At 34.3% G+C, this 25,209-nt stretch overlaps 1 protein-coding gene across 1 annotated transcript; it reads right to left on the bottom strand.

The window, feature by feature from the left end:
* Window positions 1-24,831, bottom strand: LOC133179903 (uncharacterized; the record flags this gene model as incomplete). Its single annotated transcript, XM_061314578.1, has 7 exons — window positions 1-3,327; window positions 4,010-4,214; window positions 8,740-8,877; window positions 10,140-11,300; window positions 11,564-11,661; window positions 20,408-20,935; window positions 24,607-24,831. Coding segments are annotated over 7 exons (3,017 nt in total), but the record flags the coding sequence as incomplete, so codon positions are not given.
* Window positions 24,832-25,209: the final 378 nt, after the last annotated feature.

The following is a 25,209-nucleotide window of genomic DNA, read 5'->3' as shown; positions in this document are numbered from 1 at the left end:
TTTTTGGATTGCTACATGTTTATAATTCTCTTAAAAACAAAATTGACTCCTGAATTGCATTTAAAACAATTTTTTACACAGATTACACACATATTTTCAGAAGCAATTCAAAACATTGCCATACTGCTCTACTCAAATTACGTTTACATTAAAGTAAAATTGATAAATATACAAATATGAAAAATGAAAAAAAAGGTAAAGACAACGAACAGAGATCGATCTCAAAAAAATCATGAACAAATTCGTGAACAGGGCATAAAAAACAGTCCCATAGAAAATTCAGAGGTTGGATCATATGCCTTGGATAAGTAAACATCCCCTGTTGACCGATTATTCCAGCTGAATTTTATTTTCAATTAAAGATAAAATAAAATTAATGAAATTCCAAAGCTTTTACCTCTGAACAGATTAACAAAGCTTCATTGCATATAGTTTTAGCAACTCTTCATAACATATATTATTCACTTCATATCACATCCAGATTTCACAAGTTGTTGACAAATTTTAAAACAGGACAAAAAAAATAAACTCAGATTTATATTTTCAAAGAATGGTTTCCAGGTTCACTCATGAATAGTATACATTGATGAATATTTCATGGGAGGTATATGTCACTTTAACAAACAAGAGGCCCAAGGGCCTTAACGGTCACCTGAGTATAATACAACAATTTAGAGGATCCATAGAGTATGAAATGAACTGAAAGGTGAAGCTTTGTTGCCCAAAAGCAAGAAAAATAGGGTGATCAGGATCAACAAAATAATAAGTCTAGTATTCATTAACAGTACATAAATTATGTTATCACTCTCACCAGACAGTATAAAAACAAACTATCAGTGCTTCTGTACTCTTTTAATTCCTTGTTGAAATTGTTGCATTGTTACATTGGCCTCTCTTGGTCTTCGATGAACATTTAATAAGACGTGTTATTTTTGTCTCATTTTTATTCATCTATTACTTACAAGTCTACCTGATCATTAAAACTATGAAAGTAATTTTTTTATTATACAATAAAAAATCTTGCATAATTCTCTTATTCTATTAACCTTTTAAGTACATTATTTACAGTGATTAATTATCACACGTAAATGGCAAAGGGGAATAATCCTCTCAGTGGAATACAAAATAATAGAACCCTGGCCTGGACGAGAACACTTGACCAAATGGTCCTGATCATGTTAAAAAATCTGGTAAAAATACCCTTCCTTATTGAAACTTTTACTCTTTTTGCCTCTGATATGCCTAGGTGCAGAGAAGATTTTTAAAGCATTTTCACTATATAATAAATAGAGCCCTGCTCTAACATCAGAACCTCTGATCCAGGGGTCATGAAATTCACAATTTTGGTAGAGTCACCCTTGCTTATCATAATCAAGTATTTGTTTAAGTAATAACCAAGAATAGAGAAGAAGATTTTCAAAGATATATTGCACTTTCACTATATGATCTATATAGCCCCGCCCTAGAACCAGAACCCCTGACCCTGAGGTCATGAATTTCACAATTTTGGTAGAGTCACTCTTGCTTATCATAACTATGTATTCAATTTGTTTCAATAATACCCAGGAGTAGAGAAAAAGATTTTCAAAGAAATAATGCACTTTCACTATATGATCTATATAGCCCTGCCCAAGCACCAGAACCTCTGACCCTGTAGCTATGAATTTCACAATTTTGGTAGAGTCACTCTTGCTTATCATAACTATGTATTCAATTTGTTTCAATAATACCCAGGAGTAGAGAAGAAGATTTTCAAAGAAATATTGCACTTTCACTATATGATCTATATAGCCCCGCCCTAACACCAGAACCTCTGACCCTGGGGCCATGAATTCCACAATTTGGGTAGAGTCACTCTTGCTTATCATAACTAGGTATTCATTTTGTTTCAATAATACCCAGGAGTAGAGAAGAAGATTTTCAAAGAAATAATGCACTTTCACTATATGATCTATATAGTCCCGCCCTAGCACCAGAACCCTGACCCTGTGGCCATGAATTTCACAATTGTGGTAGAGGGTTCAATGCTTATTACAATCATGCCAACAGTTTGACTGCGTGATGTCCAGGAGTAAAGAATAAGATTTTTAAATATTGCATTAATTTTGATGGTTTTGGCCCCACCTCTCAGGCCCCAGGGGGGCAGGGGCCACAATTTTCACAAATTTTGTTCCCCTTCATCCATAGATGCTATATGCCAAAATTGGTTGAAATTGGTTTGCTGGTTCCAGAGAAGAAGCTGAAAATGTTCAAAAGTTTACGAACGACGGACGACGACGGACGAAAAGAGATAGCAATAGGTCACCTGAGTGACTCAGGTGACCTAAAAACGATAACCAATGACGTGAAACATTTACTAGGTATAAGATTTCGTATAAATACCAAGATATGGACAACTGAACAACGGATACTTAAACAAGACGAAATATGAAAATAAAGAACAACTTTTATAAACAGTTATATACTCAGTACTTTATGTTATCGCATTTATGATATAGCTGTATTAAAATGACTTCATAGATTCATCTAAGCTCTATCTAAGGTTAATCAACGATTCTGATTTATTCTCAACTGTTGTCTCCTCGGTGAGTCTATACTATTATATCTTTAGCTTACAAGTATTTTGAGAAAGCAATATAAATAGTCTTGATCTTCACAAATACCGTTAACTTGTCCTAAAACACTCCCCAAATATTTCTGACGCTAATGCTTTAATTCTTGATGACGATTTTTGCATTTTTGCATTTAAATCCTCTAAAGCATAGCCATACTCAACTCTCTTATTTGCAGGCACATGTACACCATTCTCGTAATAACATTTAGGGACACCAGCGCTTACAATAAGAACTGTATATGCTCTCTGTTCCTTTATCATGAATCCAGGTGAACCTGAGGATCCGGGGGCAAATGTCGTGTTAAACAGTACCTTTTGTGGTGCCTCACGTAGCACGGAATAATAATCAATTCCTTCAGGAAGATTCTTTTTACTCCAGTCACTTAACTCTTTAATGCGTTTGTCTTCATAGTTGTCTGTTTTAATTATGTTAGGGTAAACTTGGCTGTCTTCTTTCATTTGCACGCCGCCGGTATGACCAATGAGGTGAATCTCTGAGGGATAACTCATTTTACCAAATGAAGTCAAAGGTGGAGCAAAGATTACGTCACGTTCTTGGTGTGTCTTCATTTCCAAAATAGCCACATCATATTCTTTATCTGTGTAGTGAAGAATTGGTTCAAAGTTGAATTTCATTCTTGGTTCATCATTCTGGGCCACTTTTGTCTTCCCAAACTGAATGCAAAATCTGTCACACTCAAAGGAATTTTCATCTGTATTACAAAGATATCTTTTAAAGCATGTATAGAGAGTATAAAGCTGAAATCATATTAAACAAATAGAATAAATGAGTTTTCCTTACTTGTATATCAGTAAAGCTATATTTGGATAATTATATGATGAATTTTTGTATTAAAATATTGTAATTTATTTTAAGATGCTTCAGTAAATCAATGCCTACTACTTTTTCCACAAAAGTCTTTGTGAAAAAGCTGTTTATGCTCTTAGATCCACAAAAAAAAATCAAAAAGAAATCATCAACAGAAATTGCACAGTATGGGCAACATAATCTTAGGGAAAATGAAAGTAGTAGTATGAAATATAAAGATATCGAACAGTAATCAAAGAAATTCATTAAATTGTAAAATTTTGTTTCTTTGAAGCTGTTCTGATTTTATTCGAGAATGTTTTCCCGTTAGGTTGGCATTTCTCGTCATGTGTACTTTACTACTTATGCTCATTTCCGTGAAAAACGATCCCTTTCATGAACATTCAACACTTATGACAAACCCATTTATCAGTGCAATGATGTTTGTACATTTTTCTAGAGGAAATCTACAAATAGATACTGGGAAGAATTCAAAAAGTATATAAAGTGGCACATATAAGGGCTTTCAATTTCTTTTTTTTTTCCTACAAGATTAGCTAATTGGAATAAAACAAAGGACTACAAACCTATGATAAACTTCTCAATAACATGCAGGCAAGTCATTATATATTTTTCCCCGACACGAAATCCTGTTCCCTCCGAAATTCCATCCCTGAGAATTAGCCCTACGCTTCTGCTGACATCTGCTTTAATAATGCTTGTCATTACATCTACTGAATGCACTCCTTTTGCAAATAGATACTCCGACTCTGTCCTTATTCTTTTGCTGTTCTGCAAGGCATGTATCAGAATGTAGCAAATAATATAACATTGAAAAAAGAAAAGATTTGGTTTATGTTAAAATATATCTTTTAGTGTATTAAACTGCCGGATTGATTATTTAAGAAATAAGATACAATTTTCTCGAAGGGCGTTATAGTAGATTTGATCACGTACCGACTTCATGTCATATCCCAATGAAACTCTAAAAAATAATATTTTATTTCTTATATTTATATTTCCTTTTTTTATTCGTGTTCAAGGAAAAATAGGCACTATTTAGACTTTGTTATGGAAATGCAACATAACATATCTACGACGAAATGTGACGTCACAATCTGAACTTTCCAAATGGCTCGTGCAGTTTGCTTTCCAAACGCAAATAAGTTTGATCAAGTGACCAACTGCATGTCATTGAAAACTGAATTTGAATTTAATTTGTATTGTCATACAAGGAAAGACATCAGCAAATTTAAATATATTCTGTTTAACATCCCATTCGAGAATTTCCCAATCATATAGAAACATCACCGTATGCCTGACAAGGGATTTAAAAGTTAGACCTATACTTGGTACTCAAAACCATTAAGCAATGAGGGCTATTTAACGTGCTAACACCTACCGTGAAAGAAAAACTCGGTTTTTAAGGTCTCATCCGAAAGACCCATGACTAAAAAGAATTTTTGTTTCACCGGGGGGGGGGGGGGAATGTTTTAAAAATATTTTCCGTTTTCCGTTGATTTCTATTGTAAAAAAAAAACAACAACAAAAAACAAGTTTTACCAAAATTATAGAGTTATCTCTCTTTGTGTTTCTGAATAAGTTACATATTGTGAAAATTCACATAAATATCAATATAAATATGTTTGTTTGTTTGTTCGTCCGTCTCGGGAATTTTTCACACGTATGGAGAAGCCACCACTTGCTGGTGGAGAGCTGCAAATTTCGACCTATACTCGGCACTCAGGGCCATTGAGCATGACGGATCTGTTTCATGCCAACATCTACTGCGACACGGGGTCTCAGTTTATACGGTGAAATATGTGGAGATAACGAACAGTATTCGAACTCAAAAGTCTATTAAACATGAAAAAATAGGAGCAGAGCAAACATGGACATCTAAGACATCAGAGGTGGGATCAGGTGCCATGGAGGAGTGACCATCCCCTGCCGAACCGTCACACCTGCCGTGTGTTCCTTTTCATGATCGAGAAATGACGGAAATATCGGTCGAAAATTCAGTTTGTAAATAATAAATAATTGCCTAACAATTAGTATGAAAAACATCAGTCAGCATTTGACATAATCATAGATTGTTTTTGCTGACAAGGTCATTGTATCGACCAAAGAACTTACGAAATGATGACTTTAAACGAGACTGCTGATATTCTTGTTTCATCAACTTGTTTGTCAATAACTTACCTCGTTTTAGAAATTGTATATACGTAGAGCATGCTCTTGCGTATCGAATCAACTGAGAAAATATAAACCCCTATTGCATGTGATAATGGTATATTGATGCATAAGTAAGGGAAGTTGACGATTGAAAAGTTGAAGTCATCAAGTTTATCATAAAACTTCGTTGTTAGATTACCATTAACGTCTTTTTCTAATAAAATATCCAAAATGAAACAGATGTGTCAGACTCTGTGGTTTCTTTTATGTGAAGCTCACCGGGATATATCGCGTCGACATAAAAATGGAAATAATGTCGGGCGCTTTGCGAAGAAACATTTACTACCTATGTTTATATCTTAAGTTTGACGCTGCATGGCGAAGGAGAATCGATCCCGGGTCTCCCGATCAGGAGGAACATGCCCTACCACCAGGTCCGTGATCGGTTTCGACTGCCAGATAATACTAGAAATAGCATCTTTAAAAAAAATAATCTGAAAAACTACGGGCCATAAATGTAAGAATTAAGTGAAAGCTTTGTTACACATGTTGGTAACCTGATGCCACATCTGGAATTTCCAGGGGTTGGTATTTTATGCCCTGTTCACAGATTTACATTTGTTTAGATCAATCACTGTTATTTTCATATATCTCACTTCATATATTGATGCATCATTATATGATGATTCTCTTAAAACCAGTAAGGCCATTCCACGTTTTTTTTCTATGTTTAGCGTTTGCGTGCGCCTAGGTTTTTGACTCCCAATATCAGCAAAAACAAACAAAATCAGGACTCCTGAAACTGATTATTGTGGTCAAAATCTTTGAATTCTGTCAATTTCTCTAAATATTTGTCTACATTGTGTCATTTAAGATAAATTTTAAGCATTAAATATCCTGATTTTGCTTAAGAATTATCTATCTATGAGAAAAATAGATTAATTAAATAAAATTTTTTGATTGACCTCATTTTTATGATTATAAATTCCTTGTTTTTTTTTTTTTTTTTTTTTTTTTTTTTTTTTTTTTTTTTTTTTTTTTTGGGGGGGGGGGGGGGTTGCGAATAGGTAGGTAGGTTTTTGAAAGATGGGTGGATGCTAAACAGAGAAAAAAACTTGGAATGGCCTAATTTAAAATAAAACAACCGTTCCTATAGAGAGATATTTTGTGTCAGCAGTGCTTCGCAGGTGAGTTAAGGCAAGGTATAGGCATTTCTATGCAAATAATCTAATTAAAATGCCTAAGGACTATATTTTTTTTACAGAGAAAGTTAAAACTTATTGTCTAATACATACTTGGTATCCACAACATAATATAGCCAGTACACATTATGACGTCATATTATGACGTCATTGTTCTTTACTACACAAGATTGTAATGGATATCAACAAAACAGCTTCGGCGCAAGGGCATGCTCTATTTTATTTAACTGAAACAAGGTATATTTAGAAGCAAAATATTCCAAAGTTTGCTGGTATTGCTGCACAAATGTCAACAGCTCAGTTGTATAATTTCAATTTGTAAAGTTTTAAGTTGAATAAGGGTAAAAATGCACAGTCCAGCATAAGTTTCCTCAAATTCCGATCAAATGAGAAAATGCCTAGGATTTGTGCAGCAGTTTTATTAATCTATAGAATATTCCTCTTAGCATTATACAATTTTTATGTAAAAATAAATAGGGTAATCCCTTGCGCCGAAGCTGTTTTGTTGATGAGTTTTATTACATCCAGTAGGTAAGATCAGTGACGTCATAATATGACGTCATAATGTGTACTGGCTATAACATATCGTGGGTACTAAGTATGCATAAGAAAATAAATCAACATTTCTCTGAATAATAAATATACTTCTTATGCTTTTTTTATTAGCTCATTTGCATAGAAACGCCTATACCTAGCCTTAACTCACATGTGTTCCAATTTATTTTAAAAATTGATGTACAATCAATGTATTTCTTTACATGTAATTTGTATAACCACCACATAATAAATGTTATCCGATTAAGGCAGAGCAAATTCAAAGTTCTACTTACGAAGAAATAGGGAAAAGATTCTTTTAAAATCTTGATTAAGAGCATGATTAGTCAGACAGATTTGGAAGCATTCTCAGGTAGGATTAAACAAAGTGCCCATACTATATCCATACTAGATAAAGGACGTTACTAAGACAAAGGAGTTATTGATGGGTTGTGATGGTCACCATGCTCATTCTGGGAAAGGATATCCTTATCCACCCAACCTATTTCCGATATTTGTCCATTTCTGACAAATTAACTGTTCTTGTTATAAAAAATATCTTGCATGGTAAAAATATAAGACTCGGAAAATATTTAATCGTCTGTGAACAGAACGCTACGGACTGTCTAGATCACGTGGTTCGCGCATGGACAGAACGGTTACAGATGTGTTTTTAAATTAGAGATGACCACTTTAAAAATAATGAACACTGACACCTTACTTTATTTTTTTATGGAAGCAATTCAATTATTTTGCGAACTTTTTGATCACGCCTCGTATAAAACAATAATTTCAACTTGCTTGCATAAATATTTGATCTCTGACATTGTTTCAACCTAATTTAAACAAAATTTTATGTTTTGGCGTTATTCCGTTCGAATGGCCGACGTCGCTTTTTCCGTCATTTTTTGAAACTTTTTTTTTCTTGCGAATTTTTTACCTTATATTTTCACTGGATGTATAATAAACGATAGTAGAAACTGATGACAGCTGCTTCATTTCCAACACATTTATTTTCTATTAAGCTTTGACTTCTTTTTAAAAGAAAATATTTTTTTAATAACATTTTAATCAGAACACACTACATATGGGCCGTACACACTATCTACGAGCTGTTTAAATCCTGAATTTTTACAAAATGTTTAAGTTCAAACAATAAAAAACAAACTATTCTGATTTGAATTTTCGTAACAATTATTTTGATATACAATAAGTATATCTAGAACTATTTATTGTGGCAAAAACGTCATTGTCCACAAATTTTATAGACAACCCTCGTTAATAAGCCTCCTATATCACATTTCTTTTTTCTTTGTGTTGCAATCACAACATATAAATAATTAAATTACATCACATATGTACTTGTAAAACAATCTTCATTCCCAAATTGAGAAAATGAGATATACCTTTTCCCAGTAGTGGACTCCTATATCATGTTTTTCCTCACAAGAAAAGCACAGAATGTTGTCATCTGTTGTACTAGATGCTGTTGCACGACCATCAAGATTTCCTACAGACGACCCTGAATTCTTGGAACAAACATTCTGAAAAAATAATTCTTCATTGGAGGAAGAACAATTCTTTACCAGTATCGATATATCATCATTAAGAAGGAGCTTTGTAAATCATGTCTATATACACTGCATACAATATTTGTTCACCTATAGTCAGTCAAAAGTCAATCAATAGAAATGAGAGGGATTTATATTATGCTAGTTGTTTCCTCGATATTATAAACATATAAATACAATACTATTTGCCTTTTAGTGGATCTTTTCACAAAAAATCTTACGATATATTCTTATTTTAAGTGAAAACTTACTATAAAAATCGTTTTCACAAAATTCTAAAGAAAGTCGCAAGTGCAAAATATATCGTAACTTTACATGTACGAGAGTCCCATTCCTCTCTTAAGGACAGATGAAACAAACACATTTTTGTCAAGAAATTTCAAAATAACAACTTGAATCATGTTTGCGTAAGTAAAATGAAAAAGTTTAACCGTATAGTTTCTAATTTTTCAATCAAAGTTTCACAAAAATGAGATTTGAAGTGACAAAAATTTATATAAATTATGAAGGATGGTTGCTGAAAGGTATAATTTTAAACATCATAGAAGGTTTACAATTTCTTAATATTTAAGAGATTTATTATTCGCATCATTAACAACAGAAATAGGCCCAAAAATATATACCAATCCAGACATCCATTTTTTTTCGTTTATATCACCTGTCCTTAAGTAAAATAGAACTTTTAAAAGTAACTTCCAAAACTATTTTATATTTTTTTTCACGATCATTTTCGAAAAAAGAAATGAAATACGTTACAAAATATTTACAATGTAAGTTTCACTTAAGATTTTCGTATGAACTACTTTTACGTCAGACTTGTGATTGTGACGTCAAATTTCAAACTTCTTGCTTCACAATCGATTGCACTTGTTATTCGTTGTCAATAACCTTGTTTTGCTGACAAATGATGAAAACTGAGCTTTATTTTTATTTTCATCCACTAATATAAGAAGTATAAAGCATATTGAGATCGTTGCTAACGACGAAGTCTATCGTAAGTAAAATCTTATGTTCAATTAATTTGCTACGAATGCGTTCGTGAAAAGCACTTATGATTTGTTGTAAGAGATACTAAAGTTAAAATCTTACGTAAAAAGTTAGAATTTTTATAAAAAGGACTACAGATATCAAATGAAAACGTTGCGAAGACATATTACCAAGTCCAAACGAGAGACTGACACAAATTATCTATTTGAAATAATTCGGTTTAGAAACAACAACAAAAATGTACACACCTCTTTCCAGAAACTGAGTGTCCAATGTGCATCTATTTCATGTTTATCCACAATTGGACAGTTGCATTGAACTCCAGACAGTTCCTTTTCTGGAATAAATGTTAGATCTTCTATACTACAGAAACGATTTAGACATTTGTAGCCTTTTAGGAAGGTTTTCCTTTCATCAAATGTCTTCGTCAATTCTGTTAAGGCAATTTCAATTGTTTTTCCAATTTCACAGGAAACTTTGGGATTCAGATTCTTGATTCGTAAGACTTGAATCTGTATGTCGTTATCGATGATACCAACGATAACTGTGTGATTTTGGGTTTCAAAAATTGCTGCTGTGTGATACAGACATTGACTTTTGTCTTTATCCAACTGCACTTTCCACTTGAGGGAACTCATGCAATATGCAATAAGCCTATAATACACGAACATGGCAAAGGATGTGAATCGAAAACCCAAAATGGACGACTTATCTAGGGTCTGTTCAAAGATGTCGTGTGTAAAAGGCTTATTGTTCATGCAGGGGACATACCAGGAGAATTCGCCTTCTATGCTGACTAACATCCGTAGTCTCTCCATATATGACATCAGTGCTGCCTTGTGTTCTAGGTATGACGATTCTTCTTTCCATAGAGCATCTATAAGAGAATCGCTCAGTTTTCCCGTGGCATTAAAATGGTTCCAATCTTTTATGTATCTTCGTTGACATTCTCTGTTGATGTGGGTCTTGTCGGCAATAAGTTTACTGAATGCATTGGAAAACCATTGTATGCCGAAAATTGCATGTGTTCTCAGTCCTTCCTCCATGAAAAATAATAACATTCCATTAGAATGGAAAAAGGACAGAAAATCATATATTTCTTCTTGACTCTTCAATTGGTATTCTTCGGGAAGTTTCTTATTCTCTTCGTTGATGTCACTGATTGACAAAATTGGCTTTTCTGCTTTTTGTAAGAGATGTTCAAGAAGAGCCCAAGCTGAGGGAACTTCTATCTTTGTGTCCATGCCTTGCGACACTACTTCAGCTATTGATTTTTTTAGACTTTGCAGAGTATGTACCCCTTCTTCATTCATCTCAATTAGTCCTAATGCAAAATCCCTGTCGTAAAGCCTGGTCTTATCTTCCTCTGGTACTAACGCCCAAAGACTCTCCCAAAAAGAGTCCTTTTCCTATTTTGAAAATATTATTATAATTATTAAGTGTACAAAAAAGTTAAATAAAAGGAGTCACAAATGTGTTCACCATTAAATTGCATTATTGTGATTTAAACGGTTTAAGGAATAGAATTAAGCAAATTATTAATCTCCCACTTCAACATTGAAAAATAATAGCATAAAAAAGAGGCCATTAATCGAGTAATTATTAGTGCAATATATTGAAGCTTTATTATAGTCTACTGATTAGGAATCTTTTCAACAAATTCTATCAATACCTCTCCTGTCTTGCCTTCTGTATGCGTAGCCACAGTAAGAACTTGTGCAGAAGTTCCACTAAACGATTTTATGGAGTCAAGCCAGAAGTAAAGATAATCTAGGAACAAAGTATAGTAAGTAATATCAATAATTCACATAAATCAAGTATTAACAAACACATACACATTAATAGGGCATACAAGAGATCAATGGACAATAGTAATCACCTAAATTAAAAGCACCTGAATCAAAACTAAATCCCTTTTGTGAACCTTCATTTTAATTCTTGGAATGCAAAGTATAATTAAAGAATGATGATTGCTACCCAAGTTATACTGTATAACGTTGGGTAATGATTTTTTTTCTTAATATTGTTTATTTTAAAAAAAACGGCTAACCAATTTCGATCAAGCTAATACAAGTATAACTTAAGTACTCATTGAATTCATGCCTTCTCGTTTTCAATAAGTTATATAGCATAAATAAATAAAACATTCTTCTCTTTAAAATGACTTGGATATGGTGCGAATTTTTCATGTATGAGTAACTTCAAGTGGATGGAACCGTTTTTAGTAAAATTGTGACGAATGTAAAGCAGATGACATAAATATACAAGAGGTCCAAGGGCCTTAACGGTCACCTGAGTATGATACAATAATTTAAAGGATGCATAGAGTATAAAATAAACTGAAAGGTGAAGCTTTGTTGCCCAAAAGCAAGAAAAATAGGGTGATCATGATCAACAAAATAATTGGTCTTAATATTCATTAACAGTTCATAAATTAGGTTCTAATCTGTTCCCCATTTATCACTATCACCATACAGTATATTAACAAATTATCAATGCTTCTGTACTATTTTAATCCCTTGTTGAAACCTCTTACATTGGCTTCTCTTGGTCTTTGATGAACATTTAATAAGACAAGTTATTTTTGTCTCATTTTTATTTATCTACTACTTACAAGTCTATCTGATCATTAAAACAATGAAAGTACTTTTTGTATTATACAATAAAAGTTTTTGCATAATTGTTTTATTCTATTTACCTTTCAAGTACATTATTTACAGTGATAAATTATCAAAAGTAAATGGCAAAGGGGAATAACTCCTCTCAGTAGAATACAAACTAATAGAGCCCAGGCCAGAACCAGAACACTTGACCAAATGGTTCAGATGTTCAAAAATCTGGTAAAAATTTCCCTTTTCTTATGAAAATTTTTACTCTATTTGCCTCATATATGCCCAGGTGCAGAGAAGATTTTTAAAGAAATAATGCATTTTTACTACAGATTCACTATATTATCAATAGAGCCCCCCCCCCCCCCCCCCGAAACACCAGAGCTTCTGACCCTGGGACCATATGTTTGCCCGTCATAACTAATTACTTTGTTTACCTGCTTAACACTAAGGAGCAAACAGGATTATTTAATAGAATTAATGCATTTTCACTATATTATCAAGAGCCCCACTCTCACACCAGCGCATCTGACCCAGGGGTCATGAAATTCACTACTCTGGAAGAAGCACTCTTGCGCATCATAACTATACACTTAGCTTCTTTGCTTTTTTAACCAGAAGCAGAAAAGAATATTTGCAAAGAAATTTTGCTTTTTCACTTTATAATCAATAGAAACCCCCCCCCCCCTTCACCAGAACCCTTAAATCTGCGGTCATAAAATTCACAATTTTGGAAGAGGCATCCTAGCGTATCATAATAATGTACATAGTCTGTTTAAACAATACCCAGGGGCAGAGAAGAAGATTTTCAAAGAAATTATTCACCTTCACTATAGGATCTATATAGCCCCGCCCTAGCACCAGAACTCCTGTCCCCGGGGCCATGAATTTCATAATTTTGGAAGAGGCATCCTTGCTTATCATAATAATGTACATAGTTTGTTTAAAAAATACCCAGGTGCAGAGAAAAAGATTTTTAAAGAATTAAAACATTTTCACTTTATAATCAATAGAGCCCCGCCCTAACACCAGAACCCCTGATCCAGGGGCCACGAATTTCACAATTCACAAGATGAAACACTTCCTTTAAGTTTGGCTTAATGGTGGCTTATAGGTCCTTAATGATGGTTTAATTGTTGTCTTTAAGTCACCATTAAGCACCTTTAAGCTACATTTAAGTAATAAATACACCACCATTAAGTTACCATTAAGCCATCTCAAAGTCCTTAATGGATGCTTAAAGGTAGCTTAATGGTGGCTTAATGGTGGCTTATAGGTGCTTAATGGTAGCTTCTAGACAATCATTAAGTCACCATTAAGCCACCATTAAGCCAGACTTATAGGTACTTAATGTCCAAACTCCATTAAGCTACCATTAAACCACCTTTAAGCCACCATTAAGTCACCATTACGCAGTCGATAAAACTGCTTTTATGGGTTAAATATTATTTTTATAATGATTTCTTCACAAAAATTACAAATATCGAGTTTATACATTTGTTAATTCAGCGAAAATAATGTAAAGGAAAGAAAATTAAAAAATAATAAATAAATGAAAAAAAAAGCGTTCCCAACAGGATTCGATCCCATGACCTTAAGATTGGAGGGCGAACGCTTTAACAACTGAGCTATCAAGGCTGTCGAAATTGAAATGAAATATAAAACCTTTATTTTTAACAAAACTTGTTTGGAATGGTTACAGGTACCTGTATATGTTTTTTTTTTCTGATGTCTATATTTATTAATCAATAATACGAATAATTATATTTATTTATATGTATATATTTTAAAAAAGAAATTTTGATAAAGTTTTATATTACGTTAATATTTCTTAACCGTGGACCGGAGTTCGGTGTGATCGTGTGAAACAACTTTTTGATTTTAAGTAACTGAATTCCTCGTTCTGTTATTCGCAGATTTATAAGCATGAAAAGACTGAAATTCAACAGATATAACAAATTTTTTTATTAAAAAGGAATATATCATCGAAAGAGAACGATTGGGAAAAAAACAGATTATAGTTCTTATAAATATGCTGCGGATATTTACTGTTTTTGACAATCTTTGCATAACAATTAAATAAGTTATAAAATATTTTTGTAACATATCATCTTCAGTTTTAATTCTTTTTATATCATTATGAGTATCAAAATAATTGTCTTTTTGTGTACAATTATAATTTCTAATTTGTTATATGCTTGTGTAAATTTTAAGTTTTGTAAAAAAAAAAAAAAATAGATCATCAAAATCTGTCACTGTACATTCCCGTGTATAGTTTCCTGTTAATTGACCGGGGGGGGACTGGTGGGGACACCTAATTAAGGTCTATTGTCTAACTAATCGATATACTGTACACTGATTATTTTACCCCGCTTCTCAATGTGTATAAATCTGGTCAGATACCCTGTTTAATCTGATCGGCTGTTCTTTTGAAAATTGATTTTGAAATAACAAACATTGAAGATTGACTATATTTTGATTAGTTCTTACTTCTGCATTATTTTTAATAAATTCTTACTTCTGCATTATTTTTAATAAATTCTTACTTCTGCAGTATTTTAAAAGAAAGGAAAAAATAATGGCACTTAACCACGAATTAATTCAAATTATTCATGAATTAATTCAAAGATTGGCAATATAATCTATACCTATATATTTTTTTATATCTTAAACATTTCTCTACCCAAAGAACAATTAAGAGACTTAGAGATATTCCAGAAGAAAATGACTCTAATCACATTTCCTATCAATTCGGCAGTGGAACGTGGCTCTCCAAACACGAAAGAAAAATATGTGATTTTTTTAAATTAATATATATTATGTATTTATGGATAAAAATAATTTTAAAACAAGTATTCAAACAAACTGATTTTAGGGAGCGAAAATTTTAAGGCATTTGGTGAAGCTGTTCTCAGTTCCCGAGTTTATACGCATTGTCAAAGATGTTAGAAATAGCAAGAAAAATTATGAATTGAATAAGTATTTGCGTAAATGATACTGAAACAACTTCAAACTTAACAAGTTAGTTTAAAGACTTGATACTGGATGCGTTAAGGTGGTTTAATTAAGTTTGGGCATTAAGTAACCATTAAGTTGCAGCTTAAAGGTGGCTTAATGGTAGCTTAATGAAGTTTGGACATTAAGCACCTAGAAGCTGCAGCTTAATGGTGGCTTAATGGTGGCTTAAAGGAATTAACTTCTATAAGCCACCATTAAGCTACCATTAAGCCACCATTAAGCGATTGCTTAAAGATGGTCTTTCGTCCTGTGATTTTGGAAGAGGCATCCTTGATTATCATAACTATGTATTTAATGTGTTTCAATAATACCCAGGAGTAGAGAAGAAGATTTTCAAAGAATTAATGCATTTTCACTATATAATCAATAGAGCCCCACCCTAACACCAGAACCCCTGACCCAGGGGCCATGAAATTCACAATTTTGGAAGAGGCACTCTTGCTCATCATAAATATGTACTTAGTTAGTTTATCTAATACCCAGGAGCAGAGGAGAAGATTTTCAATGAATTAATGCATTTTCACTACATAATAAATAGAGCCCCACCCTAACATCAGAACCCCTGCCCCTGGGGCCATGAAACTCACAATTTTGGAAGAGGCATCCTTGCATATCATAACAATGTACATAGTTTGTTTATTTATTACCCAGGTGCAGAGAAGAAGATTTTCAAAGATATAATGCATTTTCACTATATAATCCATAGAGACCCGCCCTAACACAAGAATCCCAGACCCTGGGGCCATGAATTTCATAATTTTGGTAGAGGACTCAATGCTATTACAATGATGCCAACAGTTTGACTGCTTGATGTCCAGGAGTAAAGAAGAAGATTTTTAAAGATTGCATTAATTTTGGTGGTTTTAGCCCCACCCCTCAGGCCCCAGGGGGGCAGGGACCAAGAAATTTTTGATCCCCTTTACCCATAGATGCTATATGCCAAATTTGGTTGAGATTGGTTGAGCGGTTTCAGAGAAGAAGCTAAAAATGTTCAAATGTTAACGCACATCGCACGACGCACGCCGACGGACAAAACGGATAGCAATAGGTCAGCTAAAAAGGTGGAGATAACAAACAGAGATCGATCTTAGAATTCTTTAGGTAAATACAACTTTGTTAACAGGGCATTGGGCACGGAACTGGAACCTTAAGATGCCTAGGGGAATCCCTGTTGTGCGGTCACACCCGCCGTGAGCACTATGTGTAGATCAGGTAGACAGAGTTGTAAAGTTGACCATGTTAAACTTGAAGTCATATCGTTTATCATGCAATTTATTTGTGAGTTGAACATATAGTGTATTTTCAGTAAAACATCTAAATAAGAAACAGATTAGAAAGACTTTGTGATAATTTTCAATTCAAGTCTCTTAAATATGGATATGTATTATCCCGCTTGTGCGTAAGTATGTAAGAGAAACTGTAACTTGTATTTGCTGAGATGTACATTACAGAAATTGTGCTCTTTTTTCGCGGTGGTGCCCGCTTTGCGGTGCCTTCATTGTTCTTTAAGAAAGTTAATCTTTCCATAAAATCTTTGAATCCTATCTAGCCGAGCGCAGCAGTGTTATGCTTCGAAGGAACTTGAATCTTGACAAGCATGTCATGCTTGCAAATTAAACAAGAGGCCCAAGGGCCTTAACGGTCACCTGATTATAATACAACAATTTAGAAGTTAAATACACTGAAGCATTGTTGCCCTTAAGCAAGAGAAGTAGGAAGATCAGGATCATCAAAATAATTAGTCTAGTATTCAGTATCAACTCATAAATTAAGTTCTAATCTGTCCCCCACTTAACACTATCACCATGCAGACTATTAACAAACTATTAGTGCTTCTGTACTATTTTTAAACCCATATTAAGACCTCTAGCATTGACGTCTCTTATGGTCTTTGAAGAACTTTTAATAAGTTATTTTTGTCTCATTTTTATTTATCTATTATTTACAGGTCTACCTGATAATTAAAACTAAGAAAGTACTTTTTGAATTATACGATAAACATTCTTGCATAATTATCTTATTCTATTAACCTTTCAAATACATTATTTACAGTGATTAATTATCAAAGGTGAATGAAAAAAGGAGAATAACTTCTCTCAGTAGAATACAAGTTAATAGAGCCCTGCCCAGGACCAGAATGCTTAGACGAATGGTCCAGATGTTTAAAAATCTGGTAGAAATACGCTTACTCATATCATTTAAACTTTTACTCAGTTTGTTTCCGATATGCCCAGAAGCAGAGAAGAATTTCACAGGCACAATGCATTTTCACTACAGATTCAACAAAGCCTTACCTAACACCAGAACCCAAGACCAACGGTCAAGAAATTTACAAATTTGGAAGAGTTACCCTCATCATCATAACTATGGACTTCAAAGAATTAACACTTTTCCACTATATTATCAAAATCCCCCCCCCCCCATTATGCTAGAAGCCCTGACCCTAGGACCACAAGATTTACAAATTCTGTTCGAAGTTCCCATTTTCATCATAGCTAAGCAATTTATTTATCAGCTCAACACTAAGGAGCAGACAGGATTAATTAATGATTAATCAATAGAATTAATGCTTTTCCACTATATAATCAATAGAGCCCCAACCCTCCTCCAGAAACCCAAAAACTGAGGCCATATATTTAAAAATTTTGGAAGAGGCATCCTTGTCTATCATAATCAAGCACTTAGTTTGTTTAAATAATCTCCAGTAGCAGAGAAGAAGATTTTCAAAGAATTAATGCATTTTCACTATATAATCAATAGAGCCCCGCCCTAACACCAGAACCCCTGACCCAGGGGCCATGAAATTCACAATTTTTGAAAAGGCATCCTTATGCATCATAACCATGCACTTAGTTTGTTTAAATAATACCCAGGAGCAGAGAAGAAGACTTTCAAAGAATTAAAGCATTTTCACTATATAATCAATGGAGCCCCGTCCTAACACCAGAACCCCTGACCCAGGGGTCATGGCTTTCACAATTCTTGAAGAGGCCCACCTCCTCATCATAACTATGTACTTAGTTTATCACCTTAATGCCCAGGAGCAGAGGAGAAGATTTTCAAAGAATTAATACATTTTCACTATATAGTTGATAGAGCCCCGCCCTAACACCAGAACCCCTGATCCTGGGGCCATGAAATTCACAATTTTGGAATAGGTACTCTTGCTCATCATAACTATGTACTTAGTTACTTTATTTAATACCCAGGAGCAAAGAAGAAGATTTTCAAAGAATTAATGCATTTTCACTATATAATCTATAGAGCCCCGCCCTAACACCAGAACCCCTGACCCTGGGGCCATGAACTTCACAATTTTTGAAAAGGCATCCTTATGCATCATAACTATGTACTTAGTTACTTTATTTAATACCCAGGAGCAGAGAAGAAGATTTTCAAAGAATTAATGCATTTTCACTATATAATCAATAGAGCCCCGCCTTAAAACCAGAACCCCTGACTCTCGGGCCATGAATTTCACAATTTTGGAAGAGGCACTCTTGCTCATCATAACTATGTACTTAGTAACTTTATTTAATACCCAGGAGCAGAGGAGAAGATTTTCAAAGAAATAATGCACTTTCACTATATGATCTATATAGCCCAACCGTGGGGCCAGAACCCCTGACCCTGGGGCCATGAATTTCACAATTTTGGTAGAGGGCTCAATGCTTATTACAATGATGCCAACAGTTTGACTGCATGATGTCCAGGAGTAAAGAAGAAGATTTTTAAAGATTGCATTATTTTTGGTGGTTTTAGCCCCACCCCTCAAGCCCCGGGGGGGGGGGGGGGGGCAGGGACCATGAAATTCACAATTTTTGTTCCCCTTCACTCGTAGATGCTATATACCAAATTTGGTTGAAATTGGTTAAGCGGTTCTAGAGAAGAAGTTAAAAATGTTCAAAAGTTAACGGACGACGCACGACGACGGACAAAAAAGGATAGCAATAGGTTACCTGAGTGACTCAGGTGACCTAATGAAAAGAGTGGAGGTAACGAACAGTGATCGATTTCCAAAAAATACAAATCTGCGAAAAGGGCTTAAAACTGAACCCTTGAAATTTCAGAGGTTGGATTAGGTGCCTATGAGGAGTAAGCGTCCTTGTCGACCGGTCACTTCTGCCGTAAACCGTAAGTGTTGATAAGTTAGACGGAATATTTTTAACTGGTTTGTAGCCTGCTGTTTGTTGATAGAAGTTTTTATTTAAGCCCTGTCAAGCTTTTGAATCATGATAATAGATAATTACCAACTTTAATTGGGAATTGCATTCGATGAAATGCCAATTTTTACAACATTTTAAACTTTTTTTTCTATTACATCGTTTAACAACATACCCTGAAGAATGGTGGATCACACCAGAAACTGCAATAACACACGATAGAAATAGTTATAATGAACAACGGAAACATTTATAACACCCTCTCGATCATTCTCGCATGCTTTTATGCTTCAAATAGCTCGGGTTAGAGGTTTAATGAAGTTGGTTGCTGGGCAAAGGTAAACAACGGAGCATATGGGAAAACGCCATAAAATATCTGTGGATTATTTTTGAAATTTTTAATAATTTATTTTGATAAAATTTACATGACTTCTAGGAGGATTTTACCAAAATGTTTGCCAGGAAAGCCATTGAGTGTTATGTCAACCACTTCCTTTGGCATCAGTGACATAAAACTCCAGGGTTTTCCCGCCACCACCTTCGGATAAATATTCCGGTATGCCATCTTCGAAGTATCATATCACGGTTCTCCATCATATGTATTTTTTTTAATTGTTAAAAAATGCTGATCGGTTTTATAAATTTCATGTATGACCTTCTTTTATTCAAGAGAATAAAATGTCTACAGTTGAAGTATTTTGTAATCTTTTTTTATTGTATCCATACCTTTGTATGTCCACGTAGAGAAGATAGAACCCTCGCATTCAGTTGTTTCACCACTAACGACGTCCTGGAACGCTTTACTCATATCCATCACCAGAACGTAGAATGCTTCAGACCTCATGTAGATCTGATGACAAGCATAATAAGCAAATTGTCCAGCAAAATCAAACATACTGACACTTGTTTCATTTTCCCTGGCATCCAATATCTTTTCCATTACATCCCTTGCCAATTTTTGATCATTTCTTTCATTTTCTCCGGTATATAATATTTCACTTTTTGCATCCTCTGTTAGATCTTGATCAATTGTTTCATCCCGTGATTCATCTATTATATTTTTCTGTGGAGCCAGTGCACTAAATTCTTTTCCAGCATTCATATCAGCCTGAATGCTTTCCATACTAGCACTGTTTCCAGTTTCTCTCTCAATTTTGTTATGTGTTGAGTCATCATTGCTATTTTGTTCCTTCTGTTCAAGCTCAGACGCTGGAATTCTGATCAATGGTTTCTTAAAGGACTCATTTTCGGTAGCTGCAATATTGCACAAAAGAGGAGTCAGGGGGAAATCTTTTTTCTGTTTAGAGACTATTTTGTGTTGATGTTTTTGGCCCTGTTAAGCCTAAATCGAAACAATCAATTATTTTGTGAACAACATCGTTTTTGACCGAATTTTTAAACCTTGTTCTCTTAAAAATTCAATAAATACATGTATTTTGGTTTAAATTCTGAAAAAAAAACATTGAAAATAGCTTAGTTTGAGAGCTGAAGTGCCACCAAATACATGTGACGCCATTTCATCATAAACATCTTACAAAAATGCGGGTCGGAAGAGTCTATCATTGTGCAGTTTTTTTTATTAATATCCTAACACAAAAACACTTCAGTCTTTCGGCTTGCATGCGAAGACTACTCTAGATCACCATATTTTTTCACGACCTTATTTTTGCCAGATAAAGGGATAAAAATTTCAAGAATTCTGGCATTTGCTATATCAATACTATATTACTAAAATATATACTATACCTTAAAATAAATTGAAATCGTAAGTATATTACTCAATTTGTAATCAATGTAAACATTCTTAACCTTTTAACAAGAGGCCCAAGGGCCTTAACGGTCTCCTGAGTATGATACAACAATTTAAAGGATGCATAGAATATAAAATGAACTGAAAGGTGAAGCTTTGTGGCCGAAAAAGCAAGAAAAATAGGGTGATCATGATCAACAAAATAATTGGTCTTAATATTCATTAACAGTTCATAAATTAGGTTCTATAAATCTGTTCCCCATTTATCACTATCACCATACAGTATATTAACAAATTATCAATGCTTCTGTACTATTTTAATCCCTTGTTGAAATCTCTTACATTGGCTTCTCTTGCTGCTTGATGAAAATTTCATAAGACAAGTTATTTTTGTCTCATTTTTATTTATCTACTACTTACAAGTTTATCTGATCATTAAAACTTTGAAAGTACTTTTTGTATTATACAATAAAAGTTTCTGCATAATTGTTTTATTCTATTTACCTTTCAAGTACATTATTTACAGTGATAAATTATCAAAAGTAATGGCAAAGGGGAATAACTCCTCTCAGTAGAATACAAAATAATAGAGCCCTGGCCAGGACCAGAACGCTGGACCAAATGGTCCAGGTAAAAGTTCCCTTCCTTATTAAAACTTTTACTCTTTTTGGCTCTGATATGCCCAGGTGCAGAGAAAATTTTTAAAGAAATTATACATTTTACTACAGATTCACTATATTATCAATAGAGCCCCCCCCCCCCCCACCAGAGCTTCTGACCCTGGGACCATAAGTTTTCTCATCATAACTAAACACTCTGCATATCTGCTTAACACTTAGAAGGAAACAGGATTATTTAATAGAATTAATGAATTTTTACTATATTATCAAGAGCCCCACCCTCACACCAGCACATCTGACCCAGGGGTCATGAAATTCACTACTCTGGAAGAAGAACTCTTGCGCATCATAACTATACACTTAGCTTCTTTGCTTTTTAAACCAGAAGCAGAAAAGAATATTTTCAAAGAAATTTTGCTTTTTCACTTTATAATCAATAGAAGCCCCCCCCCCCCCCTCCCACCAGAACCCTTAAACCTGGGGTCATAAAATTCACAATTTTGGAAGAGACATCCTTGCATATCGTAACAATGTACTTAGTTTGTTTAAACAATACCCAGGGGCAGAGAAGAAGATTTTCAAAGAAATAATTCACCTTCACTATAGGATCCTACAGCCCCGTCCTAGCTCCAGAACTCCTGTCCCCGGGGCCATGAATCTCACAATTTTGGAAGAGGCATCATTGCTTATCATAACAATGTACATAGTTTGTTTAAATAATACCCAGGTGCAGAGAAAAAAGATTTTTAAAGAATTAAAATATTTTCACTTTATAATCCATACAGCCCCGCCCTAACACCAGAACCCTTGATCCAGGGGCCATGAATTTCACAATTTTGGAAGAGGCATCCTTGCTTATCATAACTAGGTTTTAATTTCTTTCACTAATACCCAGGAACAGAGAAGTAGATTTTCAAAGAATTAAGGCATTTTCACTATATAATCAATAGAGCCCCGCCCTAACACCAGAACCCCTGACCCTGGGGCCATGAAATTCAAAATTTTGGAAGAGGCATCCTTGATTATGATAACTATGTACTTAGTTACTTTATTTAATAACCAGGAGCAGAGAAGAAGATTTTCAAAGATATAATGCATTTTCAGTATATAATCAATAGAGCCCCGCCCTAACATAAGAACCCCTGACCCAGGGGCCATGAAATTCACAATTTTGAAAGAGGCACTCTTGCTCATCCTAACTATGTACTTAGTTACTTTATTTAATACCCAGGAGCAGAGAAAAAGACTTTCAATGAATTAATGCATTTTCACTATATAATCAATAGAGCCTCGCCCAAACACCAGAACCTCTGCCCCTGGGGCCATGAAATTCACAATTTTGGAAGAGGCACTCTTGCTCATCATAGCTATGTACTTAGTTACTGTAGTTAATACCCAGGAGCAGAGAAGAATATTTTCAAAGAAATAATGCACTTTAACTATATGATCTATATAGCCCAACCCTAGCACCAGAACCCCTGACCCTGCCTGGGGCCATGAATTTCACAATTTTGGTAGAGGGTTCAATGCTTATTACAATCATGCCAACAGTTTGACTGCTTGATGTCCAGGAGTGAAGAAGATTTTTAAGGATTGCATTAATTTTGGTGGTTTTAGCCCCACCCCTCAGGCCCCAGGGGGGCAGGGACCATGAAATTCAAAACTTTTGTTCCCCTTCACCCATAGATGCTATATGCCAAATTTGGCTGAAATTGGTTGAGTGGTTTCAGAGAAGAAGCTAAAAATGTTCACATGTTAACGCACATCGCACGACGCACGCCGACGGACAAAACGGATAGCAATAGGTCACCTGAGTGACTCAGGTGACCTAAAAAGCCAAGATAAATCAATTAAACGTTTGATTTGCATGTATTTTCCCTACTTAAGTTAACAACAGTGATTTCTATTCAACCATATTCCGTTTTCTTAAAATATTTTTTTTGAGGATTAAAGCCTTCTTCTCTCTATTACCATTGTTACAAAACTGAAAATGAAATCTGTGGAAATCTTTGAAAACGTTGCTAAGTTTTGGTCTGATTTTTATGAAACTTGGTACATTTGTATGCTACGCTAAGACGGTCACAGTAGCCTAGAGGTAGGGCGCTCTCTTTGTGGTCGGGAGGCCAGGGTTCGATTCTCGTTCGCCGCGCCGCGTCAAACCTAAGACGTAAACATATGTAGTGGCTGTTCCTTCTCCAAGCGCTCGGCACCAAAACTGAAAGGAACGGGTCTTTCGGATTAGACTTAGGTACCGTTTCACGGTGGGTGTTGGCACGATAAAAAAACCTCACTTCTCAATGGCCCTAAGTGCCAAGTAAGTGCCGGCATACGGTGACGTCTCAATGAGTGAAAAATTCTCAAATGGGATGGTAAACTGCAAACAATCAATCTTTTTTTTGGTTTTGTTTTGTTTTCAGTTTATAAAGATTTTTAGGGTGAGGTTTTTTTTTTATTTTTTATTTAAATTTTCAGATGTTGAGAAACCTATTTAGGATTATTGCTAATGTATTAACTACTTATTGCATTCATGGCTGGTAAAAGAAACAAAATTGTACCTGATAAATCTCCATTTCTCACAAAAAATATGTGTTCGTAGACATGAAGTCCTCTAGTTGATTTTATTTCCTTAATTTTATCAAGACTTTTCCCAATTAGTCGGTATAGAAGTGTCGTCTTCCCTGCTTCAGCACATCCAACCACGATCCCCCTTGCATGACGAACTGTGGTCATCCCATTTTTCATGTATGCCATAAATCTCTCAGGTGGAATATTTACAGTATCTGAAAAAGTGAACAACTTATCCTATCCGTTTAAAAACCTTTATCAAGAAATTAATAATTAATTGGACTTTGAAATTGTAATCTTTTCTTTCATATAAAGCATATTAAAAAAAATATGATAGATTTTTAGAAATAATTTAACAAAGAGGCCTTACTTTTCTTAGGCACCTAATCCCACCTCTGAGATTGGGTCTCTGTTTTAAACTCTGATCAAAGATTTGTATTGTTTGTCGATTTTAGGAGATAGGTTGCTGTTCGTTATCTTCACTTTTTTCATTATTAATTTATATTATATTCATAAACTACATAAAATCCTTACAAAGGTACATGGCCCTTTGCCCATTATTTTAATTGTATTTTAGAGGAACTGGAATAAAA

This window comes from Saccostrea echinata, unplaced genomic scaffold, assembly GCF_033153115.1.
Source record: "Saccostrea echinata isolate AGI-Se365-2 ecotype Australia unplaced genomic scaffold, CSIRO_AGI_Sech_v1 ptg000005l, whole genome shotgun sequence".
Lineage (NCBI taxonomy): Eukaryota > Metazoa > Mollusca > Bivalvia > Ostreida > Ostreidae > Saccostrea > Saccostrea echinata.
The sequence above is the reverse complement of the archived record's forward strand: the minus strand, read 5'-3'. Positions and strand labels throughout refer to the sequence as shown.